The sequence below is a fragment of the Haliotis rufescens genome, unplaced genomic scaffold (assembly GCF_023055435.1).
Source record: "Haliotis rufescens isolate VD_foot unplaced genomic scaffold, xgHalRufe1.0.p SCAF_4, whole genome shotgun sequence".
NCBI classification, from domain to species: Eukaryota; Metazoa; Mollusca; class Gastropoda; order Lepetellida; family Haliotidae; genus Haliotis; species Haliotis rufescens.
Window position 1 is genome coordinate 8,476,538 of NW_025964112.1, and position 15,041 is coordinate 8,491,578.

Here is a 15,041-nt window from a genome sequence, read left to right on the forward strand (position 1 = left end):
ACATAAAATCGTCATATTATGAAAACGTGTACGGTTTACGGACATCGGAGAGTTTGTTTGCCGTGTGTCCTTAGTCGGTAAATTGACTAATCGGGCAACGAAATCTTCTTTACGTTTTCGTTTAACTTAGAATATGAAAGTTTTTTAAAATATTTTCTGCATATAAAAAATGTATTGGTTGGGTTCCCACTTTAAACATGGAGGAAGCATATTCTGACAAATTTAATTATAATTTATTGTGGCCAGGCTATTATGATTTTTGTACTTCGGATATGAGGTGGAGCAATATTATGATACGATCGTGCTCTTAGTTTTGTTATGTTTTGTTTTGTTTTTTAACAATACATTTACGAAAAGTGAAATTCTGAATGTACCGACTACAAGTTCATGTATATTTCTGCTTCAACCGTAAGTGGAGGGCACCATAAAAGAAAAAAACCACATACAAGTTCCTGCGTTTAGCTTTCAATATTGTTCATAAACAATTTATCAGCATCTTACAAGTTCAGCAAGGGCTAGATGAATAGATCGATAGGATATCATATGACGCATTTTTTTATTGCTTGAAATTGAATGTGTTTTTGTGGGTTTTTTTGCATTGGTAAACATTGTAAATGTTCATCTAGATTCTATGAAGATCTACATCTATTTTTTAAATGGTTTTTTTTCAACAGTTATACACCCAGTCTCAGATTATGTGCCAAAACACTGTACGCGCGCTCTACAGGTGGCGTCTGTTTCTTTTGAAAACAAACATATGATTATTCGTGACTGCGAAAAATATACAGACAGGCTAAATCAAGATTTATTATAAATACTATAACAAAAAATGGCGCAAAATAACATCATAAGTTAACAAGTATTTTTTTTCGAAATTTAGACCGGAACTGCATTAACTGCGGTCCTGTCACGTGAGAATTGCGCATGGAGTCGGCAGGCCGCATGGTCGACAGTTTTCCGATTCTATTCGCCGATTTTGGCAGAAACAGTACATCATATTCCTATTTTTGTGTGTATAGACTAAGAACTAAAGATGGCAGAAGCAAGTCTTGACGACTTCTTTGCTAAGAAAGACAAAAGTAAAAAGAAATCCAAGGCAAAAATAATACCCGCTGTTGGGGACGTTCTGGAAAAGACGGATGAATCGAAACCTAAAAAGGAGAGGAAAAAAAGGGACAAGGAGAAGAGCCAGACTTCTTCCAATACTTCGCAGGGGTCGACGAGAAAAGTAGAGGTTCTTAATTATATTCTGCTTGGATGAGTGTTATTTTAGTTGCCTGCAAACCAAGCTGGCCAGCCTTCCATATGGTTATTTCATGCCCCAACTTGGGGACAACAGTTGGTCACAGGTTTATTTGCAAACAATATTGCCATCCTGACATTCTTATGATTGTCATCATCACTCATTATCATTATGATTTTTTTCTCGATTTGTTTTAATATAGTTTTGTTCTTCAGAAGACTATGATGAATTTCAAGTATTTGTAACAAACATGATTATCATGATTATGACTGAAAACAATATGGCAAACCATTGAAACTTAAGATAAAAAAAAAATAACAGAAAGAAGCAGCGTTGGTTATGAGATTAGGTGATATCAAGTTTGCAAAATGGAACCCAAACCAAATTACTTCGTATATCATGGTATATGTTAATAAAAGTAGCATTGAATTTGGAAATATTGGGGTCAATGCAAAATTAAATATTTTGATTGTCAATATAGCATAGTGTTTGCAAGTTAATTTCTAAAACTGCTTGGGAATTATAACTAACAAAATACCTCTGTTCACTGAACACTGCTGAATCAAACTACCACATTTGCTTTTTGCATGTGTTGATTGTGTTGAGAATGTGCTGGTTCCAATAACATAGATAACACATGATGAATCTATAGCCATGCTAACTGTAACACATTTAGTTTTTAACATGTTTGAAGGATGATACCCGAGTCCTCATATTACTTTCACTTTCAACACACCGCCCGGAGAGCGAAGGTAGGGGGTTCAATCCCATTCGGCATTATACCAAAAGCTTAAAGCTGATCCCCCTCCTGTGGTAGTGCAGGAGTATTGTTGAAAGCAGCATTAAATCATTCCTAATTACATATACCAGTGTACCTTCCAAGTCAATACATTTTGGTGCTGGTAGGAGAGGGCTTAGAGGTTACAGAATGTGATATGACGATATTAGTGAGTACACAGTTGGTAACTTACCATCTGTAATTGTCATCTATATTTTAAATTTCAACCAGTCATTTCTTCATATATATATTGTTAATATGCAACCTGTGTTCAAATGATGAATAAAACTGGTAACATCTTTGAAAATATGCAACATATTAGGAAGCGATTTATTCCATACTGTAGCAGTCGACCCTAGGAACCGACTTACTTTCAAACACTGCTTCTGGGTACTGGTAATTTGTTTTCACTGAACATGCTGAAGAACATAAAATTATTACCGTATTCTACGTAATAAGCACCCAGGGCGTTCTCAAAATTAGAAATAGGGGGCTCTTATTAGAATATTATTTTGGTGAAAAAAACAGTTGAAAGATAAATTTCGAGGTTTATGCTGACAGCCTGAAATGTTTATGTACGACAGATTGCCCATGATTAAGGGTGCATATAACACACGAGTGCGAAAAAATGAGTCTTGTGTACATTGATCAATCGGAAGGGGTGCCAATTGGGATTGTTCACTAGCCAATAATATTAGCAAATATCCCCGTGGGCGCTTATTACGTCAAATACGGTATTCATGATCATGCAACAGGGTTTTACAAGATGCACAAATGTGTGTCCAGTACGCACACAGGTAGACTAAGGAGGAAAAAATGTACTGCATCCCAAAAGACACATAATAATATTCATTATACCTACTATTGTATTAGAGCAGTTATGGTGTGTGTTTTTTGTCCATGAGTCATGACCACTGTCCACGTGATCATTGTTTCATTCCAGGCTCTAAAGTAATTGTCCAAATGTACAGTACATTACACCATATCATTTCACTACACCTCATATTGCCAGCAAGGACCCTTATAATTAATTATTGGGGGTCCCCCTGACCTGATGCCAAATTATTCTTCGACACTATTGTTGACAATACTCATACTGTTATACTAATGTTGATCCCCTTTTCATTGCAGGATGATGAAGAATGGATAGACTTTCAAGATGAAACTGAAAAAGATTACAGTGGCTTAAGGATACAAAATCTACAGATAACGTTAGTGTTATTGACCTATTTTTATAGACTGTATTTTATATGTTTCATTCCATTAAGGTGGGGCCCGTGAAGATCCGGGGTGGAATAGTTCTTCAGCAACACATGCTTGCAGTAAAAGGCGACTACGCTTGTCGTAAAAGGCAACTAACGGGATCGGGTATGACGGCATGGCATCGGTCCCAACTGCGTGGATCGATGCTCGTGTTGTCAATCACTGGATTGTCTGGTTTCAGACTCGATTATTTACAGACCATTGCATATAGCTAGAATATTGCAGAGTGCAGCGTTAAACAACAAACCAAACCCAAACCATTAAGGTGTATGATAAGGGGATATGGTAGTACATCTTGGTATTAGGGTTGCCATTCAAATATACTGAAACAGTGAACATGCACGTTCAAGTTTTTGTAATATTTCACAAAATGGCCACAAAAGTCAAATTAAGTTCTGTGCATTAGGCATGTGATGCTAGTAGTGAACAATGTCATTTTATTATGCATTCATCATTCTTTTTCATGCAAGTCATTTTCTTGTCCTTCGAAGTAAAGTTGAATATGCGATTTCATTGTGCATCAGTATATTTTTCACATATCGATGGCTGAGCTTGATATACATCACTTGTAGCCAGTAAAACATGGTAATGTGATTACAAGGGATTGCTGAAATTTGTTATATGTAGTTGTTCACTCGCAGAACCTTATCTGCCATTTTGGTTTCCCCTACTTTTCTTATATTTCTTATATCTACATTACATCCACCATGTTCTCAGTGCTAGAGCTTGTGGGTGTTTGGTACTCAAATTCTTATCAACTAGGAAACTTAAACTGTCAACTATATGAACTTGGATTTTCATGAATAGAAGGAACAAGTTTTGCAGCATTGTGGCATATTCCTTGGAAACTGGAATGTTTCAGGCGTTGCCTTCCAGTCATCTCATCGGCGCCTTTTCAATAAATGACATGTCAACTTAAGCAAATTACATTGCTTGAAATGTGTAATGAACGTACGCAGACAACAAGACAATTGATAATTCAGATCAGGGTTGGTCTGGTGATTAATTTTGGCAACACATGTCCGAAAACCACGGAAACAATTGAGGATCTGTAAGCTGTGACAATGTTAGTGCACTACTGATTGATGAGACTGATTACTGATTGTAGTTGATACTAATTAAGGCTCACTAATCTCTCCAAAGAACTTTTTGGCATTTTACCTTTGGGTTTTTATTTTTATTGGATGTCCAATGTTTCTTTACATTTGGGTTTTTTAACTTGAAAACCTGTATTATCACGATCCCTGTAAATCATTTAAAACCTAATGAATGGTAGTATACTGATGTTTTACTGAATGTAACTGTCGGTAAATTTTGCGATCAGCTGATACACATTCCTTTTATCTGTCTAACAGCATATTTGGTTACCATGGTCATGATGGTTTATTTGAGAATTGATGTTTTGAAACATTACTCCTAATAGTGACCACTGGTTTACAACAGGCAACTTTAATAACTATAATATGGAATGCAGCAGTGTATGGTGGTGTAATTTACTGTAAGACACCTTAAACTTCAATGACATCTAGGATTTATCAAGAGTAGCTATTTGAATAACAGGACCAATAAAGATAAGGCTTAACGGCTTAGTTTTACATTTATCCAATGCTAAAATACAATGTTAAAAAACCTCTGAAATCAAGAATCCCAAATTTGAACATAAAAAACCCTTCCTTCCTTCCCTCCTTCCCTCCTTCCTTCCTTCCTCCCTTCATCCCTTCGACCCGTGAAGATTCCGGGGTAGAATAGGTCTTCAGCAACCCATGCTTGCCGTAAAAGGTGACTATGCTTGCCGTAAAAGGCGACTAACGGGATCGGGTGGTCAGGCTTGCTGACTTGGTTGATGCATGTCATCGATCCCAAATGAGTGGATTGATGCTCATGATATCAATCACTGGATTGTCTGGTCCAGACTCGATTATTTACAGACCGCCGTCATATAGCTGGAATATTGCTGAGTGCGGCGTTAAACAACAAACCAACCACCCTTCATCCTTCCTTTCTTCCTTCCTTCATCCCTTCTTTCCTTTCTTCCTTCAACCCTTCCTTCCGGCATCTTTCATTGCCTGAGTGCGGCGTTAAACAACAAAGAAAGAAACCATTGCCTTACTTTCACTGGTGTCTAATCAGGAACTTGTTGAAAGGTCCTGGCTGACTCCTTGATTAGGGCCGTGACCCCCGTATGGCCTTGTGTCAATGCCCAGTATTACCTTGGCTCTGTTAACAGCAAGGAGGAGGAGGATGAGCGTGAGGAGGCCGAGGAGATGGAAGAAGGGGAAGATGGAGAACCCAAGGACAGACAGGGTGCAGCCTCTGGACCATGGGCTGTGTCCTCATCGGGTCAACCGCAAGGTAGGTTGCTTCCTCACGGCTTCATGCCTGACACCTAGTGGAGGTTTGTCAGCAGCATCATGAACTACTGAAGGACATCATAAAGAGATCTTTAGTAAAAAAATGTGGTCCTGGGCAAATGTTGAGTGCTATTGTTCCTTGTATTTGAAGCTTTCAAGATTTGGGTGTGTGACCAAGTTGGTTGTGCGCCATCATGCAATGATAACAGGATATGCTGGACAGAAAGTGAGGCCATTTAATCTGATGAGGTCATGTCAAATAATATTTCAATGAATCCCTCGCTACCTTGGTAGTCCAAATAATTGATTAGCTTTATGGACAGGCTTTGTTAACAAATAAAAAGTGTTATTTTAGCAATAAGCAATGACAATGACATTGTTAAAGTCTGAAAAGAGATGGACCAAACATAGTGTCCAGTAAAGCAGTAATGGAGAATGTCTTTGTTCTCTTTTATGTTACCGCTGGTGACTAGTAAGAAATGACTTGTACCGGTACCTTGTGTCCCTGTCAAAGTATCAAAGATGGTGTAATTGTTTCGGTTGTCAGTGTGAAACATTACCAGGATGTCAGACTCCAACAGTAGACCTGAATGTGGATCAATATCCTGATTTGTTTTTCAGTAACCCATGCTTGAGGCTGCAAGTCGTCATATCCCAATTGCGTATATATCGCTGCTTGTGATGTCAGTCTCTGGGTTGTCTGCATCTTCCTGAGGCAAGGGAGATAAATGACTGTAAAGGTCTGAAACAACCTTGCCAAGCTAGGCCGGAATACCTGGGTTGGATTGTAGCGCCACCAGTGGCTATTTTGAGTTATATCCCTTCTATGTCCCTCCTATTGACCAATGGGTCGATATCCAATATTGACCGAAATCTGCATGGCAGTTTACGAACTGTATGTTGGTTTCATTACACGATTTTGATTGGACTAAGCATAGACTTGCTGGTCCTGCCAAAATATAACTCCATAATTCTAGTCTAGTTCGAAAAGGGTGGAAACTGGACTTTTATAATCAATTAACTAACTCCCTTGCCTTGGGAAGATAGGTTGTCTGGTCCAGGCTCAATTATTCACAGACCACTATCATTTACCTGGAATATTGCCGATTGTGAAGTTAAGAAACAATCAGAAATAGTAATGTCTAGTATCTTCTAAGATAAGATAGCATTAACCCCCATGTGAATCATCGTGTATGTTCTATTGCAGTAGCTCCTGGCACAGCCCCAATGCTAGGAGGCGGGGCCCAACCCGAGCCTGCTCCTCAGCCACCGAAGCCTAAAGAAGAGGCTCCTGTCAAAACAACCGGTAAATATGTCCCTCCTGGTGCACGGTCTTCCGGTGGTGGGGGCTCAAGTTCTGCAAGTAGTGCACAAGCTATCAGGCGGAAAAAGGAAGCTCCCAATATCAAGAGTGAAGTGGATTTCCCAACTCTTGGAGGTGGAAGGAATGAGTAAGTTACCTCCCTTGAACTGACAAACCCGCTACATCTTAGAACAATACAGTATGTGTGGTGAATTATTTGGTTCAGTCATTAATTGAAGCGTCTAAGCAATAATATTTATTTATTATGTTTAGTTATTTGTTTCATGCAATTGTGGCTCTTTGTATTAGTATTCGGGGCACAGGTTGCCAATCCACAGTTAGCTGTCCAAAGTTGCATCACTTGGGCATGTCAGAAACGTTTTATTGTGGGTTTGAATCCCGGTTTACCCTGATTAGGTTTCTAGGTTTGTCAGCACCATCCACATGCTTCTGGGATTCACCAAAGTGGTAAATGCCTGAGACCTGCTTCACTTAGGGCTTTCTTCCCATATAAAGATGACATAACTGAAATACTGTTCAAAACAGCATAAACCCAACTTACTCACTCAGTCTTTTTTTAAATGACACATGATCTGGGGTTCAATGCGACCTATTATCATCCTTGGTCTCTCAGCACCATACCTGTGCCTGTTCACTTGTCTTAAACATCTAGAGCGTCTGTCATTTTGGTGTTTACTCCCACATAAGGCTGATATGCTGTGGGATGTGCCATACCTCTCAACTTGAGCTGAAGTGTGTCAAGACTATTCATATTGAGGCTACAAAAGATGCTTTTAAGATGCATGTTACTTTTTGTCGTTCTATCTGTACCATGGTTACATGTCCTTGTGATTTGGGGGCGGTCAGGTAGCCTAGCGGTTAAAGCGTTCGCTCGTCACGCCGAAGACCCGGGTTCGATTCCCGACATGGGTACAATGTGTGAAGCCCATTACTGATGTCCCCCGCCGTGATATTGCTGGAATATTGCAAAAAGCGGCGTAAAACCGTACTCACTCACTCACTCACTCCTTGTGATTCGCGAAACAGGAAATACATCAACAGTTACAGTAAGAATTATTTTCTTTCAGTGGATTCCAGGATGCTCAAGAAGCCAACTACGAGCATCCAGGGAGTAAACGGGGAATGCAGCTATCTCTGGAAAACAAGTTTGCAGCACTCCAAGACTAAACACTCTAGGCCACCTCTTTTGTCAAATACAGTTTTATATATAAATATTATATATACATACATATATTATGAGATATGTTTTGTTTTCAAAGTGCTACTCACATGGTTGCTATGTGATGACCTTGGTCTCTACTCCTTTAATGGAGTGAGGGACATTGTTTCGGCCATGATAAATAAGTTTTCAGGTATTCAGTAATTATTTAATTCCCTTGACATCTTTTATTTTGTTTTTATGAAAACTAGGTTACAACCATATATGTAATGCTTTTGATCCCTGTAAGAGTACCATAGGATTGAACATCTGAAACTTATATGTTATGGCCTAATTGTGTTTACTTGATATGTTATTGAATTTGAGCTATTGACCTAAACTGGTTAGATTCCTTGGTATATTATGATGTGTTATACATGTTATATGTAAGGAGTTTCCTTCAAAGTGTGTCTTGTTGGACTTGCACCCATCATGCTGTTGGCAGTGATGGGATCCTCGGACATGTTAGGGCGACGTATGCAGCCGCTGGAGTTACAATGGACTGAGGCGACAACTGTCCTAGTGAATCGACTATAGCATGCAAATGATATGAATTTAAGAAAGTGAAATAATTGTTTTGGTAATTATTGTTTCTATATTTCTGTGTATTGTACCTTAGGGTGCATCATATTCAACTGAGGCCCTAAATGAATTACTAGTGGGTTTTTAAAGTCAATTTTGACTCGAATGTGTAACATACTGAGAATGTTGCTGAATTTATTTAAGGGTTCAGAGACATGATGGAGGATGTTGAGTTGTAAAAAAACACCTGATAACCTGCATCCAATCGGCATGCTGACTATTGTGTACAAATGAAGGTGGCAATGCCATATGACAAGTAACTAGTTCAATGGGGCCGCGTATACATATTGTACAAAGGCAATTGTTAAGCTAAGCTGTTATGTACCAGCCCCGCTTGTGAGAGTTAGTTAAACCTGGGTTATTAATATTATTGGGGCCAAGCTGCTCAAGCTCTTCATAGTATATCACATGGATGTTTGTATATATGAAAATTGGCAATGTTGATTCTCATCACTGACCTGCCTATGGTGTCAAGTCAGCATTCTTGTTTAGTAGTTACTAATGCTTGGAGACACATTATAATTATGTGAAAATGTTTTCCGGTTTTCTAAAGTTGTCTTTGATGCAATTGGTGTGTTTTAATTTTAATTAGTATGCATAAAAAATGAAAAAAATATCACAAATATTTTTGAATCATTGGGAATGTTTTACCTGAAACGATCAGTTAAAGCATTTGAATCTGGATGTTTGTTTTATTTCTGCCGTGTTATCTTTTATTCCTGGAGACTCGAGGCCACCAATGTCAAAGCAATCCCTGACTGTAATCTCATAGCTAGCATGTATAAAAGACAATCAGTCAACTGGGTAAAGTAAACCTTATGTTCGACAGTGTCTTGTCGTGTTTTGTGTATAACTTTGTTATATCGGTTGCATAGTCCAATGTTGGTTGATGGGACAGTGTTAGGGTGAGACATCCAGGCAGGAGATGTAACTTACCCATAAACGTTTATTAGGCCAAATAGTGAGAACATATAGGGACATTCCCTAAGATCTAAATTCTACTTTCCCTTAGGATACTTTTAACTTTAGACAAAGTGACTCTGGCTATTTGCATCCTTCTTCGTAACATTGGTTCTGTAGTTTCCATATTGATGAGTCCTGTTGTTCTATGAATTTTATTTTTCTCTTGTCTACAAAGTACTGACTTCCACTTAAGGGACAGGTGACCCTACAGTGACTAAACTTTCTGTGAAGAGCTGTGTCCCTTAGCTGCCGGTATCAGCCTTTTGCCTGATAATGCTCCTTATCACTCAGCTTGTCACCTGTCAGCTTGCGGGTGTCCAATATTCCAGACATTTATGAATGTGCTGCTTTGGGCTTTCCTCCAACATTAAACTAACATTACCATTTGACTGAAATATTGTTAACAGCACTTGATGATTAAAGCATATTTTTAATTTGTAAGCGAACACATTTTGTTCAACTGCTTGCTCAGGTGGAAGACAACATGCAAAACACATTACCTCTAAAAGAAGAGCACTACAGGGGTTGTATTTTTGTTTATACATCATTTTAAAATTGTTTGTCATTCAGCAGTTTCAGCAAATGTATCGCACACACATCACTGATGTCAGTCCTTGGAGTATTCAAGTGACAGGTATTAAAGGGGGACTCTGGACTCTGAAGTGTCAGTTAGACGGAGTCTTGGTTCCCTTTAAGATATATAAAAAAGAAAAAGAGAACCCTGTTGGAAAGAATGGAACATTTGCAGTAATTTGTAACACCGTATTGTATTTTGACAACCTGCTGGGGAATATGCTTCTGCGATACAAGCTGTGCAGTACCGTTCAAGTCAAACCTATATGGCTCTACATGTGCCCTGTACACCTGGTACAGAAGGCCATCTGAACCTCTTCATGTGTGACATGCCATGGGTAATGCAGCGTGAATGGGACTTGAATGGTCCACTTGGTCTGGGAAACTCCTACAGGCCAACACCTAGGTAATGTGACCCAAGTCTGGATGTTAGTGAATGTCTCTATTGATGTGTTTGAATGTAAGAAAAGATGTTTATGATTACACATAGCTTAGGTCCGTATAATCTCTTGATTTGTGTATGATGAACAAGACGAGTACTTCAGAATTGATGACGGATCTTCACATTTGCAAGTTCAAGAGAACAGGACATTAAGCATTGACGAGGGAAGTAACTCTCATCAAATTGAGTTTGAGCAGTGACAGACTTCTCAAGAAATTTTTGCATGGATGCAACTAGTTTGACTGGTATCTTAATAAAATCTGACCTAATCAAACTACAGAAGATGGAGAGGGCTGTGTTCTGTTTTAGTTCAGGCAGCCACAAAGCTGTGTGTATCAGAAAGCCACCAAAATGCCTTGGTCAGTGACAAGGATGTGAATGGTCCAGTAAACCAAGAACAGTAACATTTCATAAGCAGTCAGAATAGTGTAGGTCAACATTGTAGCTGAAATCATCCTTCTATCTGAATAGTTTATTGCTGCACATCAGCATGTTTCTGGAAGCTTCAAAGGACTTTGCATAACCCTTGTTATTTTACTTTCATATGTACAAATTAGATGGGGTTTACTGATGTGCAAATAATTATTCACATTGATAGTGTTTTGTTCATTTGTATAAATGGTCTCAGCAGCTGTTGCCATGTTTTCAAGTCTGTGCTACACTGTATTTTGATAGCAAATCAGTTGTCATTGGAAATGACCTACTTCAACACAACTGTGGTTTGTTCTTGTGTTTGTCTGACCAGCAAATGGGGAAAATTGCTAAAAGGAGTCATACATGTTTTATGCTAAAATTTGGGTAGAAACTTCAAGAAAACCTAATCTTGAATGTTTTTACCCAGCAGCCCAAATGGGGTATAGTCAACCACAGCCATTGTTGCAGCCAAGCATGCACATTTCACACCTGCATAGAGAATGATCCAAAGTTTCAATTTATTTTCTTCTGTTACTGAGATCTTCACTTCATGCAACATTAAACGTATGTCTGTTTCTCATGTAAGCCTTGTATGTTTGAAACTCTTTCTGAAGCTGATAATATATCTTTCTAGCATACCAGTTACTGAAATATAGATTTGCTTGAGTTAAAATTTGAATGTCGACTACTTACAGAAATATACATGTAGTTGGCAAGTATTGACATCTTGTTTACATTGTGGTATGTACTTTGTTTGTCTGGAGAACATGATGCAAGGTTACACTGAGGAAATGGTGACTGTAGATTGTAGATACGTCAGTTGCTACTTGTGTGCTTTGGTATGTACCTGGTTGCCTCAATAAACGTCTTGGAACTTGTATTTCTTTTGTAATTATTGTGTTGATTCTGTATGCTTGACTTCAAATGAGTCACTGAAGGAATCCCATGAAACCCCAAGTTTCAAACATCAGTAGGGCGGTCGGGTAGCCTAGTGGTTAAAGCGTTCGCTCGTTACGCCGAAGACCCGATTTCTAATGCCGACATGGGTACAGTGTGTGAAGCCTATTTCTGGTTTCCCCTGCTGTGATATTGCTGGAATATTGCTAAAAGCGGTGTAAAACCAAACTCACTCAAACAATTTTTCATTTTATGCTCAACTGAAGTCAGGTTAGCTAAAATCATGGCCTGTTTGTCCATCAGTTTCTTCTAAACCAGTTGACCATTGAAGCTGAAACATGCTTGTTCCCACAAACTATGACACCCCCAATTTCTGGAATGTTCAAGATGTTGGACAATATTTAGAAACCTATTTATGACCATCACTTAGCACTTTTGTGTTTGTATAAAATGTAATGAAAGCTGGTACTTGTTTAATTAGAAGTTGAACTCAACACATAGGTTCTGTTTTTTTGGCTTGACAAAATTTTTGACCTTTGTGTTTTGACCATGCACTTGACTCCTTTCACAATGCATATTTGGCTCAGTAACATTTGGCTGAAATTTCTGGACTAAAGAAACTGAACGTCGGCATGTTTTTGTTTCTTCATTAGGTTTGTAAGCCTTGTGTGTATGCAGGAAATAGTTGAGTATCAATGTAAATGGATGTCTTTGTTGACCTTGTGAACTGGTGACTAAATTAACAGGTGAGCTACAGTGCCGTGGCACCATTTGTAAGACCGAAATATGTTTTTGTGTTTGTCACGTGTTAGTTATGAATAATAAAATGGTGCTTGCAAGAACCGACTAATGAGGACATTAATGTAAATACTTATGACCTTGTCACCATGGATCGTAGCTTAGGAAGTCAAGTACTCCATTGTCTGGGTCAGGATTCCGGATTAACATGTTTCCATGATGAAGCTGGAATAGTGTTATGAAACAACCTTCACCTTTGTGGTTTAATGCCACACTTGGCAATATTCCAGCTACATGACGGCAGTCTGTAAATAATCAAGTCTGGACCAGACATCCAGTGATTGAAATCATGAGCATCGATCTCTGCAATAGGGATTCGATGACATAGTGCTGAAGTTCAAACCTGGATCTTTATGGGTCGAATGACATGGGGGCATCTCAGATTCATCCTGATTTTGGTATGGGCCTTCCTCCCACATAAATCCAACACATCATATACAATCTGACTACCGAACTCTCTCGCTCGCTCATGAAAGTAGCAAACTCGAAGCAACTTACCACCATATTCTGCAACAAAAGCATCCATTCGGAGACACTGCAGCAGGTCTTCAAACTTTGTTTGGTATCATGGCAAAAAGCTAAGCTTTATTTCCATTTATCATGCAAAACTGGCCACCACAGAAGATATCGCTTGGATATGTCATCAGTTACATAGATGACACTAAACTCTCTGCTGAATAGCTGTACTTTTTACACTCGTGGCACTAGCTATTACTGTTCAGACTGAGTGAGTCAGGTTTAATGCCGCTTTTAACATTATTTCAGTTATATTGCGGCGTGTCAGCTTAATGTAGGAGAACAGCCCAAAGTGATGCAGGTCTCTGACGTTTACCACTTCGGTGAAACCCACGAGCACGGGTATGGTGCTGACAAACCTAGAAACATAATCGGGGCAAACCTGGATTCGAACCCACAATCATAGGTTTCTGGCGTGCCCAATGGACGCCACTGGGCCACCCGTGCCACCATTCAAACTAAAGTTGGGAGAATTATATTGGATGATCATAGAATCTCACACTAGGGTCTTTTAGTATGAAATATCAACACTCGATAACCATTTAAAGCCTCAGATTTTGAAACTTTTATCAACTCATGCAGATATATTAGATATAAAAAGATGTTCGGGTGAGATTCTCTATATGTCCTTACTACCATGATGTTTTGGAAACACGACCAACTCATTACTCTGGGTTTATGCAGGGCTCGTGTGTGGAGATGGTCATGAATATGCATGAGGGCGTCTATTTTTAGATACGGACTCCTGTGGTTTATGACTGTATTATACCATCATTCCCTGATAGATAGTTGGTACTAGAACACTGGTCCCCGAGATGGTTGAAAGTACACTGGGGATTCCGGGCTAAATTAGTCCCCAGCAACCTATGCTGGTAAAAAGAAGCAACCAAATTGATCAGATGTCAGGCTCTGTGACTTGGTTGATTGCGTGACATCATTTTCTGATGACACTGCTCATAATACCAATAACTACATTTTCTAGTCCTGACTCGATAATTGATGGGCGACCGTGGTATAGCTTTGAACAAAATAAAAAAAGCAGAGGTGCAACAGAAAGGGTACCCAAAGAACTGGCCACAAAACATGTTATTAGATTATCAATTTCGGTTTCTGTATTTCAATATGAGGATGTTACAACATGAACAACAAGTAGACTAAGTCATTAAAACTTTTAAAAAGATATGATTAAAAACAAATGGCTTACAAATATACAAATATGTATTAAAAAGTGCTTAACATTTTACAGGTGTGTATGTTATACACCATTCTATTAACAAAGATCCTAAATGTTCCCCTGGACAAAGTACAACTTTCCCTCCTATATCCTTTGCTCATGAGACCCGTGAAGATACGGGTTAGATTTGGTCTTCAGCAACACATGCTTGATGCATGTCATCAATCTTAATTGCGTAGATCGATGCTCATGATATTAATCACTGAACTGTCTTCATATAGCTGGAATATTGCTGAGTGTGGCTTTAAACAACAAACCAAACCAAAACCTTTGCTCATGACTGCTTCTAGTGGACAGGGTGCCTGCTCAGAGGGAATGGAAGGTCAGTAGTCATCATGCCAACACATTAAAAGATGGTACTTGTTGTTGCCCTGCCTCTCACTGAACATTAAGGGATACAGCAAGGTATTTGTCTCCGAGGACTGTAACCAGCATTAGTCCAGATTAATCAATGCATCCACACAC

At 38.9% G+C, this 15,041-nt stretch overlaps 1 protein-coding gene across 2 annotated transcripts; it reads left to right on the forward strand.

Moving 5' to 3' along the window:
• The first annotated feature begins 907 nt into the window (after window positions 1–907).
• Window positions 908–12,011, forward strand: LOC124135848 (protein CDV3 homolog). Of its 2 annotated transcripts, none has more exons than XM_046501470.2 (5): window positions 908–1,234; window positions 3,153–3,232; window positions 5,512–5,636; window positions 6,843–7,086; window positions 8,027–12,011. In XM_046501470.2, the coding sequence occupies exons 1-5, from the start codon at window positions 1,034–1,036 to the stop codon at window positions 8,124–8,126; spliced, it is 750 nt and encodes a 249-aa protein (XP_046357426.1). In that variant the 5' UTR covers window positions 908–1,033; the 3' UTR covers window positions 8,127–12,011. The 2 variants fall into 2 exon arrangements, with proteins under 2 accessions (XP_046357426.1, XP_046357427.1); XM_046501471.2 differs by having other exon boundaries at window positions 908–1,228.
• The last annotated feature ends 3,030 nt before the right edge of the window (window positions 12,012–15,041 follow it).

Coding starts and splice junctions, on each gene's coding strand:
- LOC124135848 (XM_046501470.2), top strand. CDS start 1,034: ATGGCAGAAGCAAGTCTTGACGACTTCTTTGCTAAGAAAGACAAAAGT. Junction 5,637..6,842: donor CTCATCGGGTCAACCGCAAG/GTAGGTTGCTTC, acceptor GTTCTATTGCAG/TAGCTCCTGGCACAGCCCCA. Junction 7,087..8,026: donor CTTGGAGGTGGAAGGAATGA/GTAAGTTACCTC, acceptor ATTTTCTTTCAG/TGGATTCCAGGATGCTCAAG.